At 34.2% G+C, this 27,412-nt stretch overlaps 1 protein-coding gene across 1 annotated transcript in view; it reads right to left on the bottom strand.

The window, feature by feature from the left end:
- Positions 1 to 27,412, bottom strand: part of LOC145279646 (ATP-binding cassette sub-family F member 3-like) — a 68,842-nt gene that overhangs the window by 21,786 nt on the left and 19,644 nt on the right. The window contains exons 5-12 of the mRNA XM_080130876.1: positions 25,090 to 25,212; positions 20,819 to 20,923; positions 17,450 to 17,614; positions 11,834 to 11,983; positions 11,666 to 11,722; positions 6,247 to 6,269; positions 3,605 to 3,660; positions 3,262 to 3,462 (exon numbers count right to left, since the gene is read on the bottom strand). Coding sequence (XP_079987002.1) covers positions 3,262 to 3,462; positions 3,605 to 3,660; positions 6,247 to 6,269; positions 11,666 to 11,722; positions 11,834 to 11,983; positions 17,450 to 17,614; positions 20,819 to 20,923; positions 25,090 to 25,212 — 880 coding nt within the window. The remainder of the gene's footprint in view (positions 1 to 3,261; positions 3,463 to 3,604; positions 3,661 to 6,246; positions 6,270 to 11,665; positions 11,723 to 11,833; positions 11,984 to 17,449; positions 17,615 to 20,818; positions 20,924 to 25,089; positions 25,213 to 27,412) is intronic.

Raw genomic sequence — 27,412 nt, 5'->3', positions numbered from 1 at the left:
AGTGATTACTGAGCATCAACTAAGTAATTTGTTTCTCTATCCCTTTCTCTCTCTCTAAATGTGTTTAGAGGGAGAGAGAGAAAGTGAGAGAGAGCGACAGTTATATCTATTTACATTTGAACACTATACCGAAACAAGAGAGAGAGAAAGAGAGATAAGACATCATAACGGATTGACTTCATTTCATTACCAAGTCCTGCTATATGGTTTAAATAGAAATAAACAAGACGTTATTTCAATGCCATCGTCGTGGCCCAGTGGATATCGGGGCCGCGTAAGAACCTACGGGTTGCACATTCGCACCCATCCAAAAGGATTTTTTTTTAAAGTTTTAACATTTAAACAGGGTTACATCTTGCGATAAATACGTATAACATTGTTTTTTTCTCCATTTTTCTCGGTTATTTTTATTAGCGAATTTAAAGTTTTTTTTTATTTATTTTTTTTTATTATCAAAATGAAACAAAAAACCTTCTTTTGTTTTTGAGGCGTTTTATTTTTTTTTGTTATGGTGTTTTGATATGTAAAATTGAAACCAAATATTGCAATAATTAATAAAAAAAAAATAATAAATGATAAATACACAAAAGTTTTGTTTAATTTCCTTAGGATAGGATTCCATGTTTTTGTTCTTAAGTAAATTTCTGCTTCTTAATAAAACTTTGAGATGAACTATTTATAGTCGCAGAGACCGATAAGTAACCAGTCAATATTATTACATGAAAAGGGCTGTCCCCTTTTTATGTAAGTAAAAAAAGAGAACTAGTTAAATGAAAAAGATATCAGATAAAACGAGAATCGAACCCTGTAGATAAGTTTTAAAGAACAATAGGTTTTAAATGAAATGTCCAGTTAAATTGTTAATTCTTTTAAAATATTTTATAAAAAAAATTTGGCTGTGAAATCTATTCACATTCTTAAGAAAGAATGCATAATAAAAATATCGGTTAGAGAATTAACACGTAGGTTAAATTCCTTTGTAAAACAAAGAGAATGGGAAATTTCCTGGTCGTCAGAAATGGTTTCAAAACGTGCAATTGCACATGTTTGAAACATGTGAGTAACAATGCATGCTTAAACACGGAGGCATGTCATGCCATGTGTCTAATATGCACATGTTGGTCATGCAATGACGTCATGGGTCTCAATATAGTAAGTAAAAAAACTCAGTCGAGCCTCAGTCAGTCAGGGGAGAAGAGAGGAGTCAGAGAGAGCTTGGAAGCGGAGGTTATAAGAAGAATCATGTAAGACTTGAATTCCTTAATGCAAAGCCATTGACCAGTCGAAACGGAATAAACAAACAACTTCATCTTTTGGTATCTGCGTCTTTGTGTTATGTAGTCAACAGAAAAGGTATTGTCCATTTATATTATAAGAACTTGTGAAAATCATCATCTCAAAAATAAGTAAGAAATATATGTGTCAATGTTTATAGAAACACTCCCATTCACGGAACTGTCAAACGTAAATGCCAAACGCACTATCTCTCTGTCTATCTGTCAGTGTATCATAAATTTCCTCTCGTTGAATTACATGCTCCGTTCTCCTGTATTAACATGTACACTGTCTATTATATATACAGAACTGTCTCTCTCTTGATAAATACGCGATATATCTGCACACAACATGAACCTCTAAGACAAACATAACAACAACATAATACATACGTCATCTTCTAAAATATAATCCCTATGCAACAATATTACCACAGCTTCGACAGCTAAATGGATGTTTTTTTCCACCTATCTCCACCCAGGCTGCCTACTGCCTCTAATCCCCCCCCTCCTCGCTGCTATTTTTTTTTTTTTTTTTTTTTTAATAGCTGGTGGTTGCTCAATACCCTTACTACACTACCTCCTTCCACCCGTTCTTGACATTCCAATAGTGGTTCTAACCATGAGAAGTTGGGAGTGTCTATTCCAAAAGCTGTTCATAACATGAGGTAGGAGGTTGGGTAACAACAACAACAACCATACTAATAATCTTTGCCGAGGTGGGTGGGGGTGGGGGGCATACTTCCATTGGGCAACACCGGTTAGCGGGTACTGCAAGTATATATATACTTGAATTTTTTTAAAAACTATTTTTATTAATAATTAATTTACTATCATATCGTTTTTCTTAATTTTTGGATATGTTCATTATTGCAACATGACAGTTAAGTAAATTTTACTTTAAATTCAATATTTCCATTTTCACTATTATAATGAAACGCCAATTTTTTCCATTAATCTAAATACTTTGGAATCATATTTTTGACAAATGTATTTAAGAACTGTTGTTTATGTTCTTGTGCAATTAAAATATTAAGTAGTTGTTAAATTTCTTGAATCTATTCAATATGTTTAGGTGTAAAAAGTTTTAATCAGACAAATAATTTTAATTTAATTTGTATTTAGTTCTAAAATCAAAGCATTTGTAAAAAAAAAATGACAGAAATGAGAAAACTGATGTTTTTACATTATGTCATTTTAAAAATTACACAATGTAATTAAGGAAAAAATATTTTAGGATCTGATTATTGACAAATGTTTTAGAGATTTGTTGTAAGTTATTTATATTCAAAGTGGCACACAAAATACAAGAGTTCGTTTGGTAAGGTAACACCAGCTCACAAAATAATTTTTTTTTTCACGGGATAAAAGACATGGTCTTTTATGCACTAATACTCTTGAAAAAACTAAAAATCAAAAATTGTCTGCATTCAAGCAATGTGAAAAATGGCAACTTATTTTCAATTGATCATACATAATGAACTATTTCCAATATGATTTAGCTTTCGGCTAAAGAAAAAAGGAAAAAAGGAAAAAAAGAAAAAAGGAAAAAAGAAAAAAGGAAAAAAGAAAAAAGGAAAAAAGAAAGGAAAAAAAGAAAAAAGGAAAAGAAAAGAAAAAAGGAAAAAAGAAAAAAAAGAAAAAAAGAAAAAAGGAAAAAAAAAAAATTAAAAAAAGGAAAAAGAAAAGGAAAAAAGAAAAGGAAAAAAGGAAAAAAGGAAAGGAAAAAGGAAAGGAAAAAAGAAAAGGAAAAAAGGAAAAAAAGAAAAGGAAAAAGAAAAGAAAAGGAAAAAAGAAAAGGAAAAAGAAAAAAAGAAAAGGAAAAAAGGAAAAAGAAAAAATGAAAAGGAAAAAAGAAAAGAAAAGGAAAAAAGAAAAAAAAGAAAGCCTAAAAAGAGAATGAAGAAAAAAAGAAAAAAAAAAGAAAAAACAAAGGAAAAAAGAAAAAGAAACAAACAAAAAACCTAAAAAGAGAATGCCAACAAACCTGAATATGTTCTCTGTATTGCTGTTGAGCCTCAAATTCTTTCTGTTGATTTTTCAATCGATCCTCTCGGATTTTTCGGAAAGATTCATAGTTTCCTTTGTACGAGTCTATTCTACCAGTATGCAAATGAAAAATGTCCGTAGCAACAGCGTTTAAAAATTGACGATCGTGAGATACTACTAAAATAGTTGTGACCCACGTCTAAAAAAAATGAGAAAATAAAAAGTGGAATAGTTAGAAATTTGCTTCAGCTATACACTTTATAAATAATTAAAAAAACAAAAAAAAAAAACCAACAAAAATTACAATAAAATACAGTATAAGAATAAATAAAAAGTATTACCTGTAAGTAATTTTCTAGCCAAATAATCGCTTTCATATCCAACATGTTTGTCGGTTCTAAAAATTAAAAAAGAAAAGATATTAAAAAATATAGAAAAATAAATCTATCTCTCTCTCTCTATATATATATACACACACACACAAGTGAGGGACCATATCTGTGTGTGTGTGCGCAGAATGATCTACCAAACTATTGTCAATTTTTGATATACAGACTTGAGACTAGATATATAGGGAATTCGGACCTGTCAAACAAATTCCATTTGGTTTTTAGTCAGTAAAAATATCTGTTAGAGAATTAACAAGTAGGTCAAAATTGGAACTTTGAAGGCATAAGTTAACTTTAAATGCTCCTCTATGCATGCACAAATATACATAAGTCAGTTAATTTGTAGTTTTAATATGCATGCAAACTTAGCTCAGATGGTATGGTAGCGAATAATGCTGGAGTGCTAAATGTTTTGATTCTAGCTAATGACACTCCAGTCATTTTTTTCTTAAACTTGAAATCACTATTGGGTACAATATAATAATCAATAGAGAATTGGCACAATAATAATAAATACAAAATCTGCCTAAACTAAGATATCATATTTAAGTGTATATTACGACCGGCTAATGCCAGGTGACTTGTTAGTTTATAGTAAAAAACATCCATTAAAATACTTGTAAAACAGGCAGAAGGATGCAACATTTCGTTGGGGGAAAGAGGTTGAAGCTTAGCTGACAGTGCGAGACCTATTAGGTTGGCGACTCTCTTTTGAACCTTGTTTGAGAGGGGGAGATTAGTAGCAGATGCACCAACCCAAATGTGGCAACAATACTCTATATATGGGCAAATGGTGGCCATGTAGAGGTACAGGGTACTCTCAGGCGTAAGTAACTTTCTAGCACAGTAAAGAGAGCCTGCCTTCTTTGCAGCAGCCTTGGCAATGCCCTCAATGTATCTGTTGATCATGTTTGATATCGTCCGCTGGACAAATTTCCATTCAATTTGTGTTATCAGCCAGATCCACCTCATCACTGGTAAAAGAGGTACAGGGAGAGAGGATAGATCAAAATATAGATGACAACATTGAAAGCCGACTTAAAAAAAAAAAAATCACTGAACTGTGAATTCATGGTTCTAGAGGCTGGAATTGTGAATGGCTTAAGATCTTTGGTTGGTTGTTCTTGTTTAATGGCAGGTCATCCATTTTTGATTATTTAATGTCGAATTCAATAATTTAAAAAAAAAAAATTTAAGTTTTTATTCAAATTTTTGTATCTTTAAATATTTATTCATGATGTTTGGTTTGATTGTTTTGTAGAAAGAAAATTGTTGTTTTTTGTTTTGGACTTTGCAGATCATGATTGAGTTTTGCAAAAGTAAAGGGGGGGAAAAACAATAACATCAATGTTTGGTGCATTTTGGGCCAATAAGCCAGTATCTTCAGACAGACTTATCTGGTAAGACCAATGCCTTAACAAGTATGGCCACTTTAGGTCAAAGTGGACCTGGGAGCACAGGGAAAACACATTCTCCATAGCTCTTAAATGGGCATCATCACTGGATGTCTTTTAAGGTTATGCCCATGCATCAATATTACACAAAATTAAATTTCCTATCAAAATTTGCAGCACAAACAGTACTTATTTGATATTTGGATAATGAACGGAGTTAGCTCAAACTTTCTTGGATGATTGTCAATAAATAAAAAAAATGTAGACGAACTATGATCTAGAGAGCCCATAGGCTACATAAACTATGTTATGGTTGAAGGTAAAAAAATAAAGAGATAATTTTTCATGAATGTGGGCCTTCAATCAAAAAGATTTCTTGAAATAAAAAATTATAGCATGATCCTGTTTTTAAATAATATAAAGTCTGGATCAACTTAACATTATTCGACACATTCAAACAATTATTTATTAAAATAATGCATTAGCCCATCCAACCACAAAGAATTAAAAAAAAATTAAAAATGTGTGCATGTATATATTTTTGTAAGTCAGATCTGAGATGGCAGCTTGAGAATCTTAACATTGTGTCAAATATTTTGTTTGGGGAGGGGTGTATTTTTTTTCTCTGATTATCATCTTTAAAATGAGTTTTTTTTAATGTTTTTGACATGCCATTCTTCTCATCTTTCTTGTTCACCTTTCATCCTTTTTATTTTACTTTTGAATAATATATCCATTTTTTATAAATAAATCATTATCTCTAAAGAGCAGCCTATAAACCCAAAGACAATATTTTCGTTACAGGTTATGAAATGTGCATAAGGCAGAAAGGAAAAAAAGTACAGACATTCTTATTAAAACTTCCATCCCTCTATTCCCTCCTCTCTTCTCTACCAAACCCATTCCGCTCTCTGAGCACACACACACATACACTTTTCTAGATTGCTCAAGGAATATGTCAGCATAAGTTAAATATCTCTTAAAAACCAAAAACAAAATCAGAATTATTTCCCTTAGTTAATGCATCAAATAAATGTAAAACATCCTTGAATATTTTTTTTTTTTTTCTAAATTTTAGATATTATTCATCTGGGTCAACACTGAGCAAGAAAATACCAACTTTATAGGTTTTTCTTCTATAGTTTTAGCTAGGTATACAGACAACTGCCCTTTAAATTATAGATAAATAGAAAGACTTACCATCAAGAAGCAACAAGTCAGGCCTAAAATGGAGAAAAAAAGTTTTTAATACCATAAAAGGTCAGATTAAAACTGAAATTAAAGTAAAAAAAAAAAAAAAATGTGCAAATGTAAAGATAAACCGAGTTTATATTCATTAGATGAAAATCATTCTAACAAATTCTATAGCTGACAAATATGTAACATACAAACTTTGTGTCTCTAACAGGTATTTATTCATCAAATCAATACTTTGTAAACAATTTGATGAAATTCACTATTCATCAACAAATGTTTACTATTTATATCATTTTTGTTTATATTGTGATTTCTAATTTTTTAAAATTTAGATAAAAAATTGAAAATTAGATAAACTAGTATCTACATAATAATACTGTTTCTTCCTCCCATAGTTATCATGGCCTGGGTGCCCAGCATTACTCAGGTATTTTGAGGTGTGTGTTGAGCAAAAACATAAATTGGTAGTAGGCAGGCAGTCTTGAACCTATATCACGAAGGAGGAACCCCCCCCCCCAAAAAAAAAGTGACATCTTTGCTGTTGCATTCATCGCCAAACCGGAAGTAACATAAGTTTAAATTAAGGCTAGACAATCGAAAAGAGGGGAGGACTTTCGAAAATATTGGTGAAAAACGTGACCCTCCCTGTAGAAAAGTGCCCAGTTGAGCGTGAAGGAATTAATGTTTTTTGCCAATTTTTTAATCTTTGTTGTCTGAAGGGTCGGGCTTCAAAACGATATTCATCTTGTGAAAATCCGTCGCCTCTGTCAAAAGTTTTAGGCAGCCATACATACATACATACATACATACATTTAAACAGACAAGTGAAATTTATATTATAGATGGCCATAACACTAAGTGAAAGAAGTTAAAACAAAGGAAAGTAACTTAAACTTAATACAGTCGTATTTGTATCAATAGAATCTTCTTCGTATATTAATACTTCGGTCGTTGAACATTTTTATCATAGAACAATTGTGTCCGAACCAAAAGTTGTAAATTTCCTTGTCTTGTAGTCAAATGAAATTTCAGAATTCGAACTGCTGGTTTCGCTTTGAATGTAAACAAGCAATGCTGTTCTTCAGTTAAACGTGATTCATACTGATCGGATCAGATTGGTGGTTAGGTGTGTGATATTTTTTAAGCATAGTGTGACGATACACCCCTACCCTAACAACGTCCTCATAGGAGTCTGAATTTTGCGAGGAGTTATTTTTAGAACAACATCATCGCAACCCGTTGTCTAGACGGTTTAGAGTTATTTTTAGCACACCAGCGTGGCAACAGAACCCTACAATTCAATTGGTTACCTCTTTTAGCGTGGGATGACAACGAACTACAATGTGTCCAAAGAGTCAAGAAAAAAATCAGTAGAGACCAGAGCTTTATGCAACATGAACGAAGTGGACGTAAAGAACACCTCATTTAGAAATCATCTTCATCCAAGAAATTTTCCAAAGAGAACCCCAGATTACAATTTGCCTGTTTTGGTAGAAGTGGATTCCTCTTCCAAACAGTAACCTGCCTATCTCTCTCTGCTTCTTCCTCTATACAGGTATTTAATATATGATTTAATATATATGTTTTCTAGGTTGGCAGTATTTTGCGCGAACAGTTGGCAGAGATGATGGAAATTTTCTGTTTCTATGTCTATCCTTGTAGCCATGTCACTAGTAAGGGTGCTGGAGGTAAACGTTTTATCTAGGCTGACGTCATCCGCCTGATAGTCAGGGACCTGAACCTTGGCATAACTACTAAGGAGGCTGTCCTATCAGCAGGTGCAAAGTACTGGGGCTGCTGTATTGCCGTTTGGTGAATGGATTCTGGACCATGCAGTAGCTTCTAGTGGGGCCTCTCGATGCCATATTAGTGAGTAATTGTTACGGCTTTACCTTATGTTTTACAAAAAAAAAATTCTTAGTTTCTTTTTCTCTCTTAGTTTCCCCTCTCTGTCCTGCTCTAAGCAAATCTGACGACCTAGTCCACAAATTCCAAAATTCCATCATGACAAATTTCAAGAAAAAATACACGATTAAACCCGGTTCTCCAACTTCTAATGTAGACCCCCTACTACCATGTCTCCTTCTCCAACATCAGGGGTCTACGTTCTAACCTTCCAGAGGTTGAAACCTAATTACAGGAGACTAAACCAGACCTTTTATTTTTAAGTAAAACTGGCATTGGACAAGCTATTTCCCTAGAAGAGTTTGCAATTAAGGATACTCTAACTTCTAAATCTGACCCCCAAGATCGCCATAGGCATGGAATATGTGCCTATATTAAAGATGGCTTTCCATGTGGTAAGGACATCTCCAGAGAAAATCCTAACTTACCCTATATGTGCTTCCGGGTTGCATTAGCTCACACTACTGCATTTATATTTACTCTCTATCACCCCCAGAACAGCGGAGTTACTATCTTTAAAAACATATCTGAGAAAATTGACCAAGTCCTATCTACTTATCCTTTAACTAACATTCACGTATGTGGAGACTTCAATGTTCACAACATGGAATGGTTAACCCACTCAAACAAGACCGATGATGAGGGGAGGTTCTGTCATGATTTCTCCATTGCTTATGACCTCACTCAGATTGTTCACGAACCCACCCGTGCGCCCGACAATGACGGCCAATATGAGAGTCTACTAGACCTTTTTCTCGCAACTTGCCCTGAACTATGTTCAGTTTCTGTTCTGTCTCCTCTTGGCTCTTCCGACCACTCTGTTGTATCAATTAAGATAAAAATGAAAAGTCCCGAGACGTACTTCTCCATCGTACAGTATATCGATACACTAAGGCTGACTGGGATAGCTTCCGTACATTTATATCGGATCTACCTCTGCGTTCCATGCTTAAAAAGGATGTGTCCTCTATAGTATCAGACCTGACGGAATGGTTAATTGCAGGTATAGACCGTTTCATATCCTCAAAAAAGTTCCAGCAAAAACCTAACAGTCAGCCATGGTTCTCTCCAGAATGCGCTGCTGCCATTGCGCACAGAAATCACTTTTTCCACTGCTTCCAACGTAATAGATGTATGGAAACTAAAGCCGCTTTCAGGACTGCCAGCAACCATTGTAAGAAAGTAATAAAGAATGCAAGAGAGTTGTATGCTCAGTCCGTAAAGTCCAAAGTAGCTGAGCAGCGGCTTGGTTCCCACCAGTTTTGGCAAATAGCAAACAGAATCATGAACAGAAGCGTGTGCTCTATCCTAACTAAAGCAATGGACCTGAGGTAATCTCGTCAGCATCAGACAAAGCTAAGAACTTTGCAGCTAATTCTACCCTTTGCGACCAAGGCCGCCAACACCCAATATTTCCTCCTGTATCAGAAAACACGCTATGTGATATACATATATCTGTACGTGATGTTGCCAAGCTAATCAAAAACCTTGATTCCAGTAAAGCAACAGGCCCTGACGGTATTCCAATTATAATACTTAAAAAACTTTCACCAGAACTAGCGCCCATACTTATATGTCATAGGATTAGCAACTCTCTCGACGGAGGCAACCTTTCTAGGGCAATTGCTCTTGACATATCTAAGGCCTTTGATAAGGTATGGCATAAAGGTTTACTTCACAAGATCTCTAGCTATGGTATAGCTGGAAATGTCTTCTCAATTATTAAATCATTTCTTTCTGATAGGTTCATAAGAGTAGTAGCTGAGGGGCAAAAATTAGAAGCTCACAGTATTAATGCTGGAGTCCCTCAAGGGTCCATCCTGAGCCCAACTTTATTCCTGATCTACATTAATGATCTTCCAAATCACATCCTTACATCATTTGTAGACATTTATGCTGATGACACTACCATTTATGGTAGCACATCTAAGACAGTAAACGACCAAGTTCTCTCTGATTCTCTCTCCTCTGATCTTGAGTACGTGGTACAATGGGGAAAGGAGTGGTTGGTTACTTTTAATGCATCTAAAACCAAGCTTCTCTCTTTACATCATCAACATTCTGATCCACATCTGGCATCAATTGAAATGAATGGCTCTCATCTTCAGGAGGCCTCAAGTTTTGACAAGCTTCTGGGCTTGACCTTTACTCCTGATCTTAAATGGAACACGTACATCAAGATGTAACACGTACATCATACATGTTGCCAAGGCCGCTGGAAAAATGGTGGGATCTTTGTATCGATCCAGTAGATATCTCCCTGCTGATGCAATTCTCTATCTATATAAGAGCCAGGTACGTCCAAGAATGGAATACTGTTTCCACATCTGGGCAGGAGCTGCTAGAAAGGGCTTGTCCTGCCTTGATAGAGTTCAAAATAGACTTCGTAGCCTCGTAGGAGATGTCCTTTTCTCCTCCTTGCAACCTCTATCTCACAGAAGAGATGTTGCGAGTTTGTTTCTGATGTATCGTTATTTTCATGGAAAGTGTTCAACTGAGCTTCAGTCTATGGTCCCCCCCCCCCTCGCCAAACTTTCAATCGTCTAGCTGAAAATACTATCAATAATTCCCCCCACTCTTTATCTATGCCTAAAGCTAAGCGTAGATTCCATGAACAAAGCTTCTTTCTTAGAACTGCACGCCTATGGAATTGTCTTCCGTTTTCCTGCTTTCCGGCTGACTACAATATGGTTGTCTTCAAGTCTAACGTAAACAAGTTCTTGATGAGCCGTTCCATATGTTAAATTTACCGAATTGATTACTATATTATCCAATTTCTACTGTACACTCTTTAATCCTTATCCTCGAGTGGCCTCTTGGCCTTGATAATGTGTTGATGCCTGTGTGTAAAAAAAAAAAAAAAAAAGTCACAATCCGACCAATCATCTCTAAAACTTAAACCTGGCAACAATAGTTTTACACTTAATTTGACGAAATTTCACTACTTGATTTTAATGCGCTATAATCACATTGGCTAATGTATACTCATTAACCCTTATCCTCGAGTGGCCTCTGGACCTTGATAAGTGGTGACTCCTGTGTAAAAAAAAAAAAAAAAAGACTAATCGTCTTAATGTTTGTTGGTAATTTTCTGTGCAATTAAATGTATAAACTTCTCAAAGTTTGCAGATTAAAGGAGACTTTTAAACATTGGAACCAATTAATTCTATTTTAGTTAATTTAAAGAGGAAATATCATTTTGGTTGTCAAACATATCGGTGTTTGAACAAACCTCTGGAATGAATTATGGTCAAACACTGAGGTATTACTGTATATGTAAATAACAAGCAGATGACAACTAATTTTTTTCCAAGTCAATTTAATTACAAGAAAAAAAATTATTAATCAAAATTGGTAAAAGAAAATGTGTAAAAATAAAACCAAACTCTCACAGATAATTCTTACATGTCATAATATTTTAACTTAAAAAAAAAAAAAAAAAAAAAATGTAATTTCAATGAAGAAATCGGCTATGGAATTTTCATAGTCATGCCAGTGAAATAATAAACCAACTTACTTTGAAAACAAAGCTCTTGCAAGTGCTAACCTCATTCTCCAACCACCAGAAAATTCTCTAGAAAAAGAAAAAGTTTATTAAAAGGTTATCAAATTAAAAACTACATAAATTAACAAAAACTATGATGTACATATGTGGGTGTTTATTTTCTGTTCATTGTATACTCACTTTGTGGGAGTTGCTTGCATTTTCGGTGAGAATCCCAACCCAGCAAGAATGACAGCAGCTTTGGCTGGAGCCTTATCAGCATCCATGGCTTCAAGTTGTTGGTAAATTTCATTCAAACGAGATGACATCAGGTCAGATTTGTTGTCATTCCTGGAAAAAAAGAAAAAAAAAAAAATCACTTTTTCTTGAGAAATGGTTGATTCCCAATGATTGGTCAAAGAAAAAAGAATTCCAGATACTTCCCACTTTATGTATAACTAATTATGGGATTTTTAAAACTTCTCTGAAACACTTAACTAATTAAAAAGATATTACATATTTTTTTAAAATTTTTATTATTTTTTTGCCTTTTGGGGCCTGTGGCGCAGTGGATAGAGGCATTGAATATCTACGGTTCCTGGTGAGCATTGCCTGAAGATAGTGATTTCAATCTTACCCAAAGTTGGCCAGGGGTTTAGTTGGCCAAAATGTGGTGAAACAACAACTATGTAGGCAGTAATTACTGAGGATTCAGTTACGAAACTCAGCATTCCTATGCCGTCACAGTTAATCACCTGAAGAATGCCAGAGGAGTTGCCGAAATGTGATTAAACAACAACTATGAAGATGAGGTTAACAGTTCGCAAATATATAATCAAAAAGGTGTTTTCAATTAAACTGTTGCTCTTTTAACAACTGGTAGTGAGTTTTGGTTTGTGAGTGTAAGTCAGTTTGTAAAAAGAGGAAGTTAAATTTTGTTATCCATTTTTATTTTTATTGCTTTGCCTCTTATATTGTATAGAAGCCAAAATGATTCTGCATCACACTCCCCTGAACCAAGATCTTTTAAAAAGGAAACTTTGCAGGTTCAGCCACACTCCATGCTGCAGCCCAAGAGAGTTCATCTATGAAGCAATATCTCCAAAACCACTCCAAAGTTGACAAAGATGCTCAGGAGACCTGCTCGAGACTTGGTTACACACCATAAAAAGCAATGTTAGAACTGGCTGCCCATCACTACCTAGGCCGCTGCAAACTGTCATGCATAGCCTGCTTTCATCTGGGATGCTGTGTGCTACTAAAGGAGTCAGCTCAACCTATCTTAGGTGAATGTTGCCTCAAGCCAATAAGTGTTGGTTAATTAATAAACTTTGTTAGTTAATTATGAAGTAAATAAAGAAAATATACCTTTCTTCCTTAAATGACTTCATATGGGAAGTTATATCAATGGTTAACAAATGAAAACAAATTAATTAACACTTAACATTTTCTTAGCCTTTTACACACAAACGTAGAAAGACACGTCCTTTTATTTACATGATTACAAAACAGAGAGGACAAACACACATCACACCCGTTCATATACAAGCAATAAAAGGACAGACAACTCCAAGCCACCCAATGCCCAAAGCAGTAGAAAATAGATAAGGGAGCAACTCCAAGTTGCTTATATCACTGAAAAATAAGCAGAAATCTGGAACTGTCAAAGGGAGACAACTTTCACAACATTAAAACCCAACTTAACATTGATACATTTCCAATAGGAACTAAGGTGCCAATTAACTTTATTCTATACCTTGATTGAACTTGGTTTTCATCTGATGATGGTGACATCAGTCATCATTGATTTGAAGATCATGCTAGAAGAAACTCAAAATAAAACATGGTACCAGACATGTTAACTAGTAAAAAGAAATCTATATATCTAGAAAAGTGAAATTGTCTGTGTGTCTGTACATTTCCCTACCAAACTACTGTCAATTTTCAGTCTACAGACTCAAGATTTGACATAAAGGGGTATTGAGATTTGGTAAATCTTTAAATGTGTTTTCGGCCAGAAATTTGGCTGTCAAGGGGTTACAGTTCAATGATTTGACCTTTGAGAACTCTACCAAACTCCTCTTCCAATTTTGGGTCTAAACACTTGAAATTTTAGATGTAGGTTACTTAGACATGGATGAAACGTTAATTTGAGCCCAAAACAACAAATGTTAAGGGGTCAAAGTTAAACAAATTTGACCTCTGCAGTCTCTACCAAATTACTCAACCAATTTTTGCTCTAAACATTTGAAATTTTACATAAAGTGTATTCAGACATAGGGCAAGCTTTTTAATTGGTTTTTGGTCGATAATTTGCCTGCCAATGGGGTCAAAGTTCAAAAGATTTGACCTTTGCAATTTCTACCAAACTCCTCTGCCAATTTTGGGTCTAAACACTTGAAATTTTAGATGTAGGTTACCTGGACATTCAGTCCAGCTTTTTTCGGCCCCTATGTACTGTTCATAAATTTATGCACACACACACACATATATATATATATATATATATATTAAAAAGTTTGACTCCTGTCTAGGTAAACTACATCTAAAATTTCAAGTGTTTAGACCCAAAATTGGCAGAGGAGTTTGATAGAGTTTTCAAAGGTCAAATCGTTGAACTTTAACCCCTTGACAGCCAAATTTCTGGCTGAAAACTGATTAAAAAGATTTTCCCAAATCTCAATACCCCTTGTGTCAAATCTTGAGTCTGTAGACTGAAAATTGACAGAGTTATTTGGTAGGGAAATGAACACACACAGACATTTTCACTTATATATATATACTAGACTACCCATGACCCATTGGGTCAGTATGTTATATTAGCTATGGAATTAATGTATAAGCATGATACTTTTGACGTAAATAAAATAGTTTTTTGTGACATAACAAAAACATTTCTATGAAAGTATATTAAAATGAAAAAAGAATATAGATAGATTTCTATAAGTCGTTCTGTTTATAATTGTTCATTTTTGAAAAAAAAAAAAAAAAAAATTTGCACCCATTGAATTATAAGTGGTTTTCCATACTTATAGGTAATGTGCACTGAATAGATACCATAATACTTAAAGTTAAATTCAAATTTTGATATATCTAAATTTAAACACAAAAAAAAATGGGATGCTGAAAATATACACAGTAAAACAATGTTTTATTGTCACATTGATTATTTATTTGTAACATAAATAAAAAAAATTGGGGGTGGGTTATTTATTTATTTATGTTGGTAGTGTAGAAGAAAATGTATGAATGTTTTTTAAGAAAGGTGTACTAAAAAAATAGAGAATAAATTAAAAAAAAAAAAAAAGGGAAGGCAGTGGTTACATCGCTGTTGTAAAATGCTCTTATCGTTGTCAATGGGTTAAAGTAGATTTATTTGTAAGAAAATTGCGTTAAAATTACTTAAACGTAATATGGAAATGAACGATGTAAAAAAAAAAAAAAAAAAAAAAAATGCCGAAAGTATTAACAATTGTTTATCTGGATAATTTAAACGCGAAAAAAAAATACAATTGGGATGCTGAAAACGTACACAGTAAAACAATACGTTTTATTGTCGCATTGATTATTTGTTTATGTACGCATGTGCAACTGGAAATTGTAAACCGGGATGTTGGGTTACAACACCCGTTACAAAGTCATTTGAGTTTTATAATTATATATATATATATATATATAAGTTATGAAGAGTACATAGAGCCCGAGCAAAGCCGGGCTGAACTACTAATCTCCATTAAAACTAATCTTCCGTGAACCATTTGCTTAAAGTACCGCAAAGGAGAGGGAGAAGTGGCTTCAGACATTATTCAATAAATTCCGTCGGGTTGATATATAGATGATGTCACAAATAAAAAAAATCTACAACTTTTACAAAATATTAACCTTCGAATGGCATGCATTGAAATTTAAACTCATTCATATTATTAGTTTACAAATTACGGTTATTCAAGTAAAATCACCATTGCAAATTTTAAAAACAAAAAAAATCTAAATTTAGTGCATTGATAAAGCATTGCTTTCTGATAGAGAAAAACACTGTTCAAGCAAAGCAATAGTTTGATAAGTGTTATTTCAATTTCGCTTTGTTGAAAATAATGGCAAAAAGATGGTATGCTGACTTTCAACAGAGTTCAAGTCACTCAAATTCAGCAGTTGTTTCAGAAAAATATTTTAATGGTTCAAAACCTTGTTTTAGTGAATCATTAATTGAAATTGCATTTAATAGCAAAGGAGTTGAAGATATCTGCATGAAGATTTGTCAATGAGAAAGTGTTACATAGAGTTCTCATTGACGTTATCACTAGGGTTACCATAGAGGGGCACCAAATTGACGTTTGGTGTATAACATAAAAGGGGATTATGCGTGTCATAAAAGAATTCCGTGTGCGTATGATCGTCTAGTTTCATGTGCGGTTGCGTGTGTTCATATCTAATTGTTCATATGATTTTGTGTGTGTGTGTTACATGCATTTTCTTCGACATACCTTACTTCATGTGTCGTCGATGTTGATCCATCTGGAATTCATCTTCTCTTGGAGGGAGACTGGTACCTGTTAGACGAAGATTTATCACTCCAAGACGATGAATTGGTTTTATAGTTTTTTTATTTTCCTTCCAAATGTCGACACAGAATATGGAAGTGAATCTTGCTTGCTTTGAACACGTCAGCGTCCCCCACCCCCAGTGAAGGGGAGGGAACAGCTATTAAGTCGTCCGTCTTCTTCAAAGTCCAAATCCAGTCTCACAGATCTAGCCAACCTGACCACGTCACTTATACGTAATCTGGTCAGCTGACCCTCGGTTCTGGTAAATGTGTCTACACTCCACGTTTACTCACCTCTCTCTCTCAATCCATTCTGTAACAAAAGCTGTTTTCAAAATGGATGCCGAATTTGCTTCCAGTCAGTTAAAAATGATGATTAAGACAATTGATATGACTTTTCTGAATTTTTGAGATGAGGATTGGTTATTTGGATTCATCAAACTACTGTTCTCATCTTAAGCGTCATTTTCAGAACATTTCGGTTAATGAAGAAGGTCGAAGGTTACATCGACGGAAACATTGTGAAAATGACATCCAAGATGAGAACAGTAGTCTGATGAATCCAAGTAAAAGGAATAAGAACATTTATTTTAACCGTTTCAATATGTAGCTTTTTGCCAGACAAAGCCTGTTTGAATATCAAATATTTTGGGGAAAGTCAAAGTTTGACCTAGTGAATTAAGAAACTAATTGATTTTTGATTAAATAATTATTGTGCCAGATAGAAGAAATGAATAGAGTTTAAAAAATAATGATGGCAAGGACACAATATGACGGATGACAATATTTACAAATAAGAAAAACATTAAGTAATTCCAAATTTTTAAATAAATTCAACTAAATATTAAATCATTAAATGAATTAAACAAAAGATTCTGTTTAGATTCCTGAATTCAACAAGACATACCTGAAGAAGATCAGAGATTACATCAGCCGAAACGTTGTGCAAATAACACTCAAGACTAAAAGATTAGTTCAAATAATCCAAATACAAGAAAGAAAAAAGTCAGGTTAACTTTTAGATAAGGAAAGGATGCAAACATGAAGTCATGGCATCAAATGACAACATGAGAAAAAAAATTTAGGATCTCTTTTTCTACGGCCACTTTTCTCATTCCTCTTATTTGTCCACCTACAAGATGGATAGGTTTTTCAGATGCAATAATAAAATATTAAAAAAAGAAAAGAAACCTTATTTTCTTAGCAAGACAAAGTGTGTGATGCCTCCACCATCCACAAAAAGAAAAAAAAAAAACAAACAAACAAATACTTACGATTCCTTTTTGTGCAAGCTGGCATTTATTTCTCTTTCTTCTTTCAAAAGTTTCTCCCTTTTCTCATCAGATTCCAAGACACTTTGCAACGCTAACGTATCATCACCAACAACTTCTTGCTCCACATGCAAAATGGTAATATGGGACGGAATCCGGAGTTGACCACTAAAAAAAAAAAAAACATGATTATTTCACAGGAATAATAATCTATTCATATAAGACATAAACTGTGGATCTAGCTTGCCCATTGGATGACATTTATCCATTAAAATGGAGGTGGGGATAACTATGCACACTGGATGACATCATCCATTAAAACAAAGATAGGAAAAACCTTGCACACTGAATGACATTATCCATTAGAGCAAAAGCAGGGATAACCATGCACACGGGATGACATCATCCATTTAAACAGAGGTAAGGATAACCATGCACAATAAATGAAAAGATGACATTATTGATCAAATTAGAGACAGACAAAATGATGACATGTATTGTCGAATTGTGATCATTCCTGGTGTTTTATCTAGATGACTGTCAATCAAAGTGTTAAGGTTCGTCTATTATTGACTTTTAAAACAATGTAGGTTTGTAATCTAGCTTGTAGTCATGTATAGTGGATCACATGTATAATTACAACAGAGAAAATGAGAAGAAAAGATCCTTTATGGAGTCATGGTGTGATTAAAGTAAAATTTATAAAAGACATTGTTTTGCGTTTTCTCTCATAAAGCTTGAAATTGGCCGTAGATTAATGGAAAGAACACACACGGAATAATGTTAGCATTTATTTGATTCTACAAACTATGATCAGGTTATATGTTGTATATTAATTCCTGTGGAATTTCTTTCTCTAGGCTGTCTTTAAAGTTACAAATCCACAGACTGTATTAAGCATTGTTGAAACAAATTTGAAAATATATACAATATATATATAGATAGATATATAATTTAATTCTCCATGGACACATGTTTCGTCCATCTCTGAAAGTGTCTACAGAGATGCAAATTTTTCAAAATTGTCAGATGATTTGCAATTCTCCAGAGACTTGAAAGGATGTTTCCTTAGCAATTTCTACACCCTCTTGTATTTTCAAGTTGATAATTTCTTTTATTTAGATTACTGATGTTTTTAGAGAGAAATTGTACATTAGAACGTAATGTATGATAGAATTTGTGATCGACTGAGCTATGTACTTGCTTCAAGTGGCTAATCCATTTTTATTTTTAAACATTAAAAGGCCACTGCTCCTAAACACAAACTGCTTGCTATATCAAATGTAACTATACTAAATGAATAAAACTAAAAACAAAAGATCTATCATTTCACTTGAAATAATTTGAGTGACTGAAATAGGATTCAAGCAATAAAGCACTAAATAAAAAACAAAATAAAATGATATAGTTGTCATAACTAACACCATCGTGAGCAATGAACAACACAAACAATAGTTAATCTCTCTTCTGAATCAACTAGCTCCGAAAATAGATTGTGCTGAATTGGACAAATGCCAGACATCGTGATAAACCGCCTCTGTGGTACCAGTCTTCAAGAATTCTGGTGAAAGAACTGACCCACTAAATTATCGCCCCATTAGCCTCCTCCCGCTTTTTGCCAAAATATTTGAGTCCTTAGTTAATCAAGCCCTAGTCCAGCACCTAACAGCTGCTAAACTCCTGACTGACAAACAATATGGATTCAGGCAAGCCCGTTCAACAGCAGATATCTTAACTGTAGTTTCTGAACGTATATACCGTTCATTGGACAAAACAGGGGAGGGTAGAGCGGTGGCCCTTGATATATCTAAGGCTTTTGACAGGGTATGGCACGATGGTCTTCTAAGGAAAATTAAATCACATGGAATCACTGGAAGAATTCATAATGTAATTAAATCCTTCTTAAGTAATAGAAAAATCAAAGTTGTTCTCGACGGTCGTACATCCAAACAATATGACATAAATGCGGGAGTACCTCAGGGGTCTATCCTTGGACCTCTATTATTCCTGATATTCATAAATGACCTCCCTGATAAAATTGTTTTGGAGATGGGTATATTTGCCGATGACACCACTCTCTATAACAGATATGAGGGGAAAACAAATGAACACATATCAAGGAAATGGTAAAAACACTAGAGGATGACCTCCAATCTGTAGTGGAATGGGGACAAAAATGGTTAGTCACATTCAATGCTGCTAAGACTAAGCTTGTTTCCTTCAATAACTATAAGAAACCTTCTCTACCACCAATAGCAATGGCCAAGAACACATTGCCTGAGAGTACTTCTTTTAAACTCCTCGGCCTAACGTTTACAGGGAATATGAACTGGAATAGATACATTGAGAGCATTGCCAAAGCTGCTGCAAGGAAGGTTGGCTCCCTCTACCGTGCTAGAAAACTACTTACGCCTGACAGTATCCTATACCTCTATAAGGCCACCATTCGCCCATGTATGAAGTACTGTTGTCACATATGGGCTGGTGCATCTGCTGCTTGTCTCTCGCTCCTGGACAGGGTTCAAAAGAGAGTCGTCAACCTGATAGGTCCTGAACTGTCATCTAGGCTTCAGCCTCTGTTCCATCGACGAGATGTTGCATCCCTCTGCCTGTTCTACAAATACTTTAATGGTGAATGCTCTGACGAACTGCAAACACTTGTACCTCCCCGACGTAACTACCCTCGACAAATCCGACAAGCTACTAAGTCTCATCCCTTTACAGTAGAGATCCCTAGGTGCAAGAAAGCCTTTTACTCCAATAGTTTCTTCCCCAGAACTGCGGGTCTTTGGAACTCCCTTCCGGGATTCTGCTTTCCCAACTGCAATGATATGCAGAAGTTCAAGTGTAATGTTAACAAACATCTTTCTACTCATCTCCCTTCATAATGACCCCGCTAATTAAGTCCCTAATAGTAGCCCCCTACTTCAAAGTGGCACTGTGCCTTGTTTGGGGTGAAAATTGAATTAAAAAAAAAAAAAAATGTGTGGTTCTTCCATGTGCATGTCGAAACAATACCACAGTGAGTGGGAGGGGGTTATGGTGACTACAAAAACCTAACATGCAAGCCCAGGTAAAGCCGATGTTGAGTACAGACCTTAATGGTAGTAGCAAACAAAAACAAACATCACGAATACAGCAAGTTATCCTCATCCACTCCATTGCCAGACTCCGTATCTGTCTCACCAATTCTGCTGCACTTGCACCTTTTCAAGTAATCAGTCATTTTTCCATCTCTCAGCCATCCTCACTAACATTAGTTATGGAATTAAAAGAACATGGAAAATTATTTTTAATCAAATACATTGTCAGCTTCTATGATTGAGTTGTACTTATTTTATAACAAAGCATTGCTAAAAGAAGAGCTAATACCTTGATATCATTTTCAAAACTGTTGTTTTGCCGAGACCATTCCGACCAACAAAGCCATACCGACGTCCATAAATCAGCTGTATGGAAGCATTTGATAATAAAGACCTGTAATAGAAAACATAAAAAATTTAAGGCCATTTTAATTCATTTAATTATTAATAATAAAATTATCAACGTACATGATAAAGGTTTTTTTCTTTTTAAATAGCTGATAAGTAATGCTGTGGAGTCAGTCGTCCAAATTAATTAACTCAGACTAAGAAATTTTACATTAGAAATAATTTACATACTACTTGTTTTATTTTTGAAAAAGGATGTGTTTTTCAAGGCTCTATGAATTCAAAGTTTTAATCCAATTTAAAAAATAAGTAAAACATGACTTGTCTTTCCCTGTAATCACTACTACTTGAATAATGTAAACAAACATTGAACACTTTTATTGAGATTGTCGGACTGACTTCCTCATCTTGGTTGTTATAGTCACAACCGTTTTGCCCTCCGGCCTTCATCAAGTGTTTTGTATCGAACTGGGGAACCGTTTGTTAGGAGTCTCGAACCCAACCCTTTATTATTACAGGGGTACCGTGTTTGGACTCCAGCTAGGCTCTGTGACATAGTTGCTGATTCTCTGTTTTGAATGTTACTTTTCACTGCCTTCGTTCAGGATTGAACTCAGCACCTTTGGGTAACTAGGACCACTCGGCCATATGCCACTAGGACAATTCTTAGTTGGTTTTTGTTAATGTTAAACCTATGTTGTTATTCAAGGTTTTCTCTCTCTATTAGAGGTGTCCAAATTGCATCCAGCTCTACGCTTGGTTTGCTCAGTAGGTTGTTATGTCCAAGCATGTGAGCTGTTTCTTTAAGTTTTCTCACTTTCCAGTGGGTCTCTCTGTTTATTATTTTTACTTCATCCCATAGGGGCCGATGGTCCCCCCCCCCTCTCCATCCAGACATGGTTGGCTATACGTCTCCCGTTTAGTTACCGCTTTTCGGTGTTTTTCCACCCTTACTTTGAGGGGGCGGTATGTTTCACCCTTGTAAACCTTTCTGCAACTGCATGGGATGGAGTATATGCAGTTCTTGGTCATGTTCTCCTCCATGCGGGGCTTCACTCGTACCAGGTGTCGTCTGAGTGTTGACTCGCTCTTGAATACCATCCTGATGTTGTAGGGGGCACGTATTCTCTGAATCTTTTCGGAGATGCCTCGTATGTATGGTAGGCAGCCCGTTGGTGGTTTTTGGGTTTCATTCTCCTCTCTTATACTATTAACACGTCTGGTGGATAGTATGCTAGCCTTCCTTGATATATCACGCAAAGAGCATGGGTTTAAGACATCCGTATATCGCAAGCCTACCTTCACCAGACAATATCTTAACTTCAACTCCCATCACCCATACAGTATCAAACATGGAATCGCACGCTGCCTACATCAAACAGAGACAATAAGTAGCGACACCATTACATACCACCAAGAAATAGTCAAGCTGAAGAATACCCTACGTCATAACAACTACCCCGATAGCATACTATCCACCAGACGTGTATAAGGTTCCCCAGTTCGATACAAAACACCTGATGAAGGCCGGAGGGCAAAATGGCCAAAACGTTGTGACTATAACAAGCAAGATGAGGAAGTCAGTCCGACAATCTCAATAAATGAAAACACCTCATCTCAAAAATACAGACAATTACTAAACATTAAAACAACTTTTGTTAGGTTTTGGACAAAACCAAATGAGTGGAGTTTTAAATATTTGTGAAAAAAAAAAAAGTAAATGTTTTGTCAATTTGGAGAACATTTTTTTTTTTCAGAATTTTCATGAGGTCATCAGGACTTGTTTCATACAAATAATCATTACTTCTAACTTTTGAACAAAATTTAATGAAAAAAAATTACATTTGCCAGATTAGAGATAACATAATTTCAAGAAAATGCTTGCCTGATTGTCGCACAATCATGCTTTACAATACAATAAAAGGAATAATTGGCAGAAACATTGTGAAACAACAACTATGAAGATGAGGATAACAGTCCACAAATATCTTTCTCTCACAAACACTAAACAAACATTCGCTCAACATTCTTCTCTTTTATCAGGTTCTTTCAACCAGAAAAAATCTAGCAACCTGGTAGCTAGGTATTTTTCTTACCCTATCAAGACACATTATAAACATCTCTTATTTCTTACCAAATACCAATCTTCACATAACACTCAATTCTTTATCATTCAACCACGGTAGTGGTTGAATATATGCTTAAGTCCGAAATTGAATGAATCGAGACACATTCAAACCCCCACCACTAATTCCGTTCGCAACCAAATTTCAAACAGGTTATATAGTTAGATAGAACACCTCATTAGCTACATTTTGAAAAAAATATTTCGAAAATTGGTTCAGTAGAAAAAAAGTTACAAAATATGTGGGTTCACAAACAGGAGAGTAAGTACATAAGTGACTAACGCTTTTTTTTATTTTGCATAACTTTTTTTGTATATAAATATTTTTTACTGCGATTTTGCCAATATGACATGTTAGCGTAACGGTTAGAGTACCGGGGGTTGGTGGAAAGATTTTAGGTTCAATCCCGTGTATCGTTTTTTTTTATAATTAAAAAAACGAACTTTTTTTTTAATAACTAATTTTTTTTTAACTCTCCTTATGATTTTATAGCAAAAAATGGTGAATTTATCGATTAAAAATATTAGTGAATTCTATGATATACATATTCTTTGAATGAACTCAAATTTTTCGTTATCACATTTGATGAAAAATGTAGTCCCATTTTGGCAATGCGTCTGACCAATGATGCTTTTGAACCCGCGACCAGCACTGCGATGTCATCAGCAGCAGCTGGGCATAAATATTCCTATTTTTAAACTCCTTTAAAAGAGGATTCAGCATACAGTTCCATAGTAAAGGTGATAAAATCCCACTTTGGGGGTTTCATTTAACTAGTTCCCTTTTAACAGTTGCCCTCAGTAGTTCTACTTGAACTGTTCTGTGCCTCACCATATACTCAATCCATCGGATGAGTACTGGTGGCACATTGAGTTCTCGTAGCGACTTGAACATACTACTGAAGGGTATGTTGTCAAAAGCTCCAACGATATCTAAAAAGACACCGAGTGCCATCTTCTTTTTTGTTACTTTACGCTCTATACAGATCACAAATTCATGAACCTCAGTCTCTGTAGAGACCCTGGCTCGGAACTACTGTGATTGAATGATAAATATTGCATAAATGTGTGTTTGAGAGCTAATTTTTTTTGACAATCATTAATAAATATTATAAATTTATATATTAATACAATAGCAATGCCTGGAAAAATCATGGATTATATGGAAAAATGCGCGCATGAAAAGTAATATTCTTAAGATTTTATTAAACCTGGAAAAGTAAAGGACAAGAAATTCAACCTGGAAAAGTAAAGAACAAGATATTCTAGTAAAGTAAAAAATAAGAATTTTTTAGACTTAAAATATTGCAGCTAAAAATAAAATTTGAATATTGATAAATATTTTATTTATTATTTGCATATGTTGTTGTTTATTGTTGAGTTAGAAAGAATTAAATGATCCTTATTATGATATAATAAAATTATTAATTTTTATGTAAATTATAAAATTATTAATTCCATCTACTAACTAACTAACGAATTAATTCTATTCAAACAATTTTCACTACATAAATATATGCAAATAATAGGGGGGAAATAAGTTCAATCCAGCAACTGACATCCTTTCTAACTCAACAATAAACAACAACATATGCAAATAATAAATAAAATATTTATCAATATTCAAATTTTATTTTTAGCTGCAATATTTTAAGTCTAAAAAATTCTTATTTTTTACTTTACTAGAATATCTTGTTCTTTACTTTTCCAGGTTGAATTTCTTGTCCTTTACTTTTCCAGGTTTAATAAAATCTTAAGAATATTACTTTTCATGCGCGCATTTTTCCATATAATACAAATATGTATAACATCTCTCACACATTATACACCAAGTAAATATTGTTTTGTCATTTTGAGATCAAAGGGATTTTTCCTCTATCAGCTTCTCTTACAATCGATATTTTTGTATTTATTTATGGAAGACAACCTTTTGTTTTTCAAACATCTGAAGCTGAACGAACATCACATTTCTATAAATATTTAACACTGAATAAATGTACTGATGCACATTTACCCTAAAAGGCAAACCATATTCATACAACTCCTCCCTCCGATTGAGAGGGTAGATCAAACAAATATCAACTTACTTTTCACCATAAGACACATCAAAATTCTCAATCCGAATATCGTAGGATTTATTGCCACCTGCGGAATCTAATTTGATGTCTCTTCGGTTGAGCTGCTGTGATGCAGAAGCTAACTCGCAAGAGCTGAAAGCACAAAAAAAAAAAAGTCATAAAATTTTAAAACAATTATTTGGACAACATATTCTGTTGGAAATATGCAAATTGCCCTAAAAGTCTTGTTAAGAATAAGTGATTTTATGCAAATTACCCAGTATTACTTGAGGGGAGGCTATATATAAAAACACTAAAAAAAAAAATTAAAAAAAAAAACAAAAAAACTATGGACGAGAAGAGCTCAAAAAAATTTACTGAAAGGAATGAAAACATTTCTCTTTATCTCTGCTACCTAATTTTCTACAACAAAAAAAAAAAAGAACACTCTCTAGAACAACAGTTTTGGAAAGTACCAAACTTCAAACTAACATTAGTATTACTCTTTATTGTAGTTGTAATTATAATTGAATATAATTTGTTTTTGAATACAATAATTTGTTGGTTTTTAATTGCCTTTGTCAAAAAAAACGGAAGGTTGTTCTGCTACAAAAGTTGTTCTTTTCTATAAACAAAAAAGTGTTAGAAATAACTCAAGAAAATTGCTAACAAATCCATAAATACTGAAGTTGAAATAATAAGGTGATATGAAAAATCATTAACAGCTATAAAATAGTAACATACTTTTGAATTGTAGATACAAGGGTCATTACAAAACTAAAGCCTCCTAATTTTTAATAAAAAAAAAAAAATGGAAAAGCTACAAAGACAGGAGTAGTACCACTAAAACGAGCAACTTTTAGTGCTCCAGAATTTATTTTTCTACATAGTAACTGGCATTTTAAATGCACATTTGCCAGGAATTCAATGACATATCTCTGCTTTTAACACACATCCATAACAGGGATTGCCTTCTTAGAGTCTCACACCATTAATATCTGCAAGAGAGAGATTAAACTTTCAGGTCATGAATGCATAAAGTCAGTCATCATAACAATGTAATCCCTTTTAATTAATTCGCGCAGAATAAAAAATAGGAGGCATTACTTTTGGAACACTCCTTGTATGATAATTTGTCGATGCATATGGCTACTTAGATATAATTGACAAGGTCTGGCCCCCACAATCAGCCACAGCCCATTTATACATGTATCTGGATCGGGTGAATTAGTTGATTCAATTGTCAGAGATTTGAAAGGAGATATCCAGTCGTAGTTAAAATGTTATGAATGAAACGTAATGTAAGCCCTTGCTATGTGTTAGAATCCTTGTAGGAATGATCTAACCAGAAGCAACTTCTAGTTAAAGAAATGGATCCACACTGAAGTTAAATTAAAATATATTTAAAGTAAAACTGTTGGTATTGCTCTTCTTCATGCTAAAAGTATATGGCAAAAATTCTCGATCGTAAGTTTTTGCACAAGAGGTGCACAGAGAATATTCTCAATGATGGCCAAGATGTAATATTTGCTTTTCTTTTAATAAAAACATTTTAATCTTAAAATGCATAGAGTATTGCTGCCACATCTGGATTTGTCCTCCAACCATTAATCTCTCCCTCTTGGATAGAGTACCAAAAAAGATTCTATAATCTAATAAGTCTTGTGCTGTCTACTAAGCTCCAACCCCTGTCTCATCACTGCAATGTGGTGTAATCCCTGTGATTGTTTTATAAGTAGTTCTACACAATGTGCTCCAATAAACTTGATGCACTTGTATCCTCCCTAAAATATCCTTGATAAACCAGATGAGTAGCAAAATCTGATCCCTTCACTGTAGAGATCTCCAGTTGCTGGAAAACTTTCTATTCTAGTAGTTTCTTTCCTTGAACCACTTTGCTAGGGTATTCTCTCCCTGTTGTACCAACATGCACAAATTTAAAAGTACTGTGAACAAATATCTTGCTAAACAGTTCCAATTAAGGATGCCTCCTATAAATTTAGTCCCTATTACAGTAGCCTCTTATGGCTTAGTGACAAATATATCTTGTTTGAACTGGAGAAAAAAAGTACAAATTACGAATCATGATAGTATTTATTAAGTCATTTTCTTCACATATGACTAATCCTGGAGAGTGAGGAAAAGACGTTTGGGGTGGAGTCTTATCCTGCTAAAGAGGTATAGTTGAGACATTTTATGAAGATGGACAAAGTATAAGTAAGAAACAAACAGTATTATCCTATAAAATAATGGAAGAGAATTTATGAAAAATATAAAATGCATCTAAAATAAAACATGTCCATTCAATCCGAGTGTATAGCAATGACGACGTATGACTGACCAATAGACAAAA

The sequence above is a fragment of the Euprymna scolopes genome, chromosome 7 (genome assembly GCF_053919585.1).
Source record: "Euprymna scolopes isolate OS-2025 chromosome 7, ASM5391958v1, whole genome shotgun sequence".
In the NCBI taxonomy this organism is placed as follows: Eukaryota; Metazoa; Mollusca; class Cephalopoda; order Sepiida; family Sepiolidae; genus Euprymna; species Euprymna scolopes.
The sequence above is the reverse complement of the archived record's forward strand: the minus strand, read 5'-3'. Positions and strand labels throughout refer to the sequence as shown.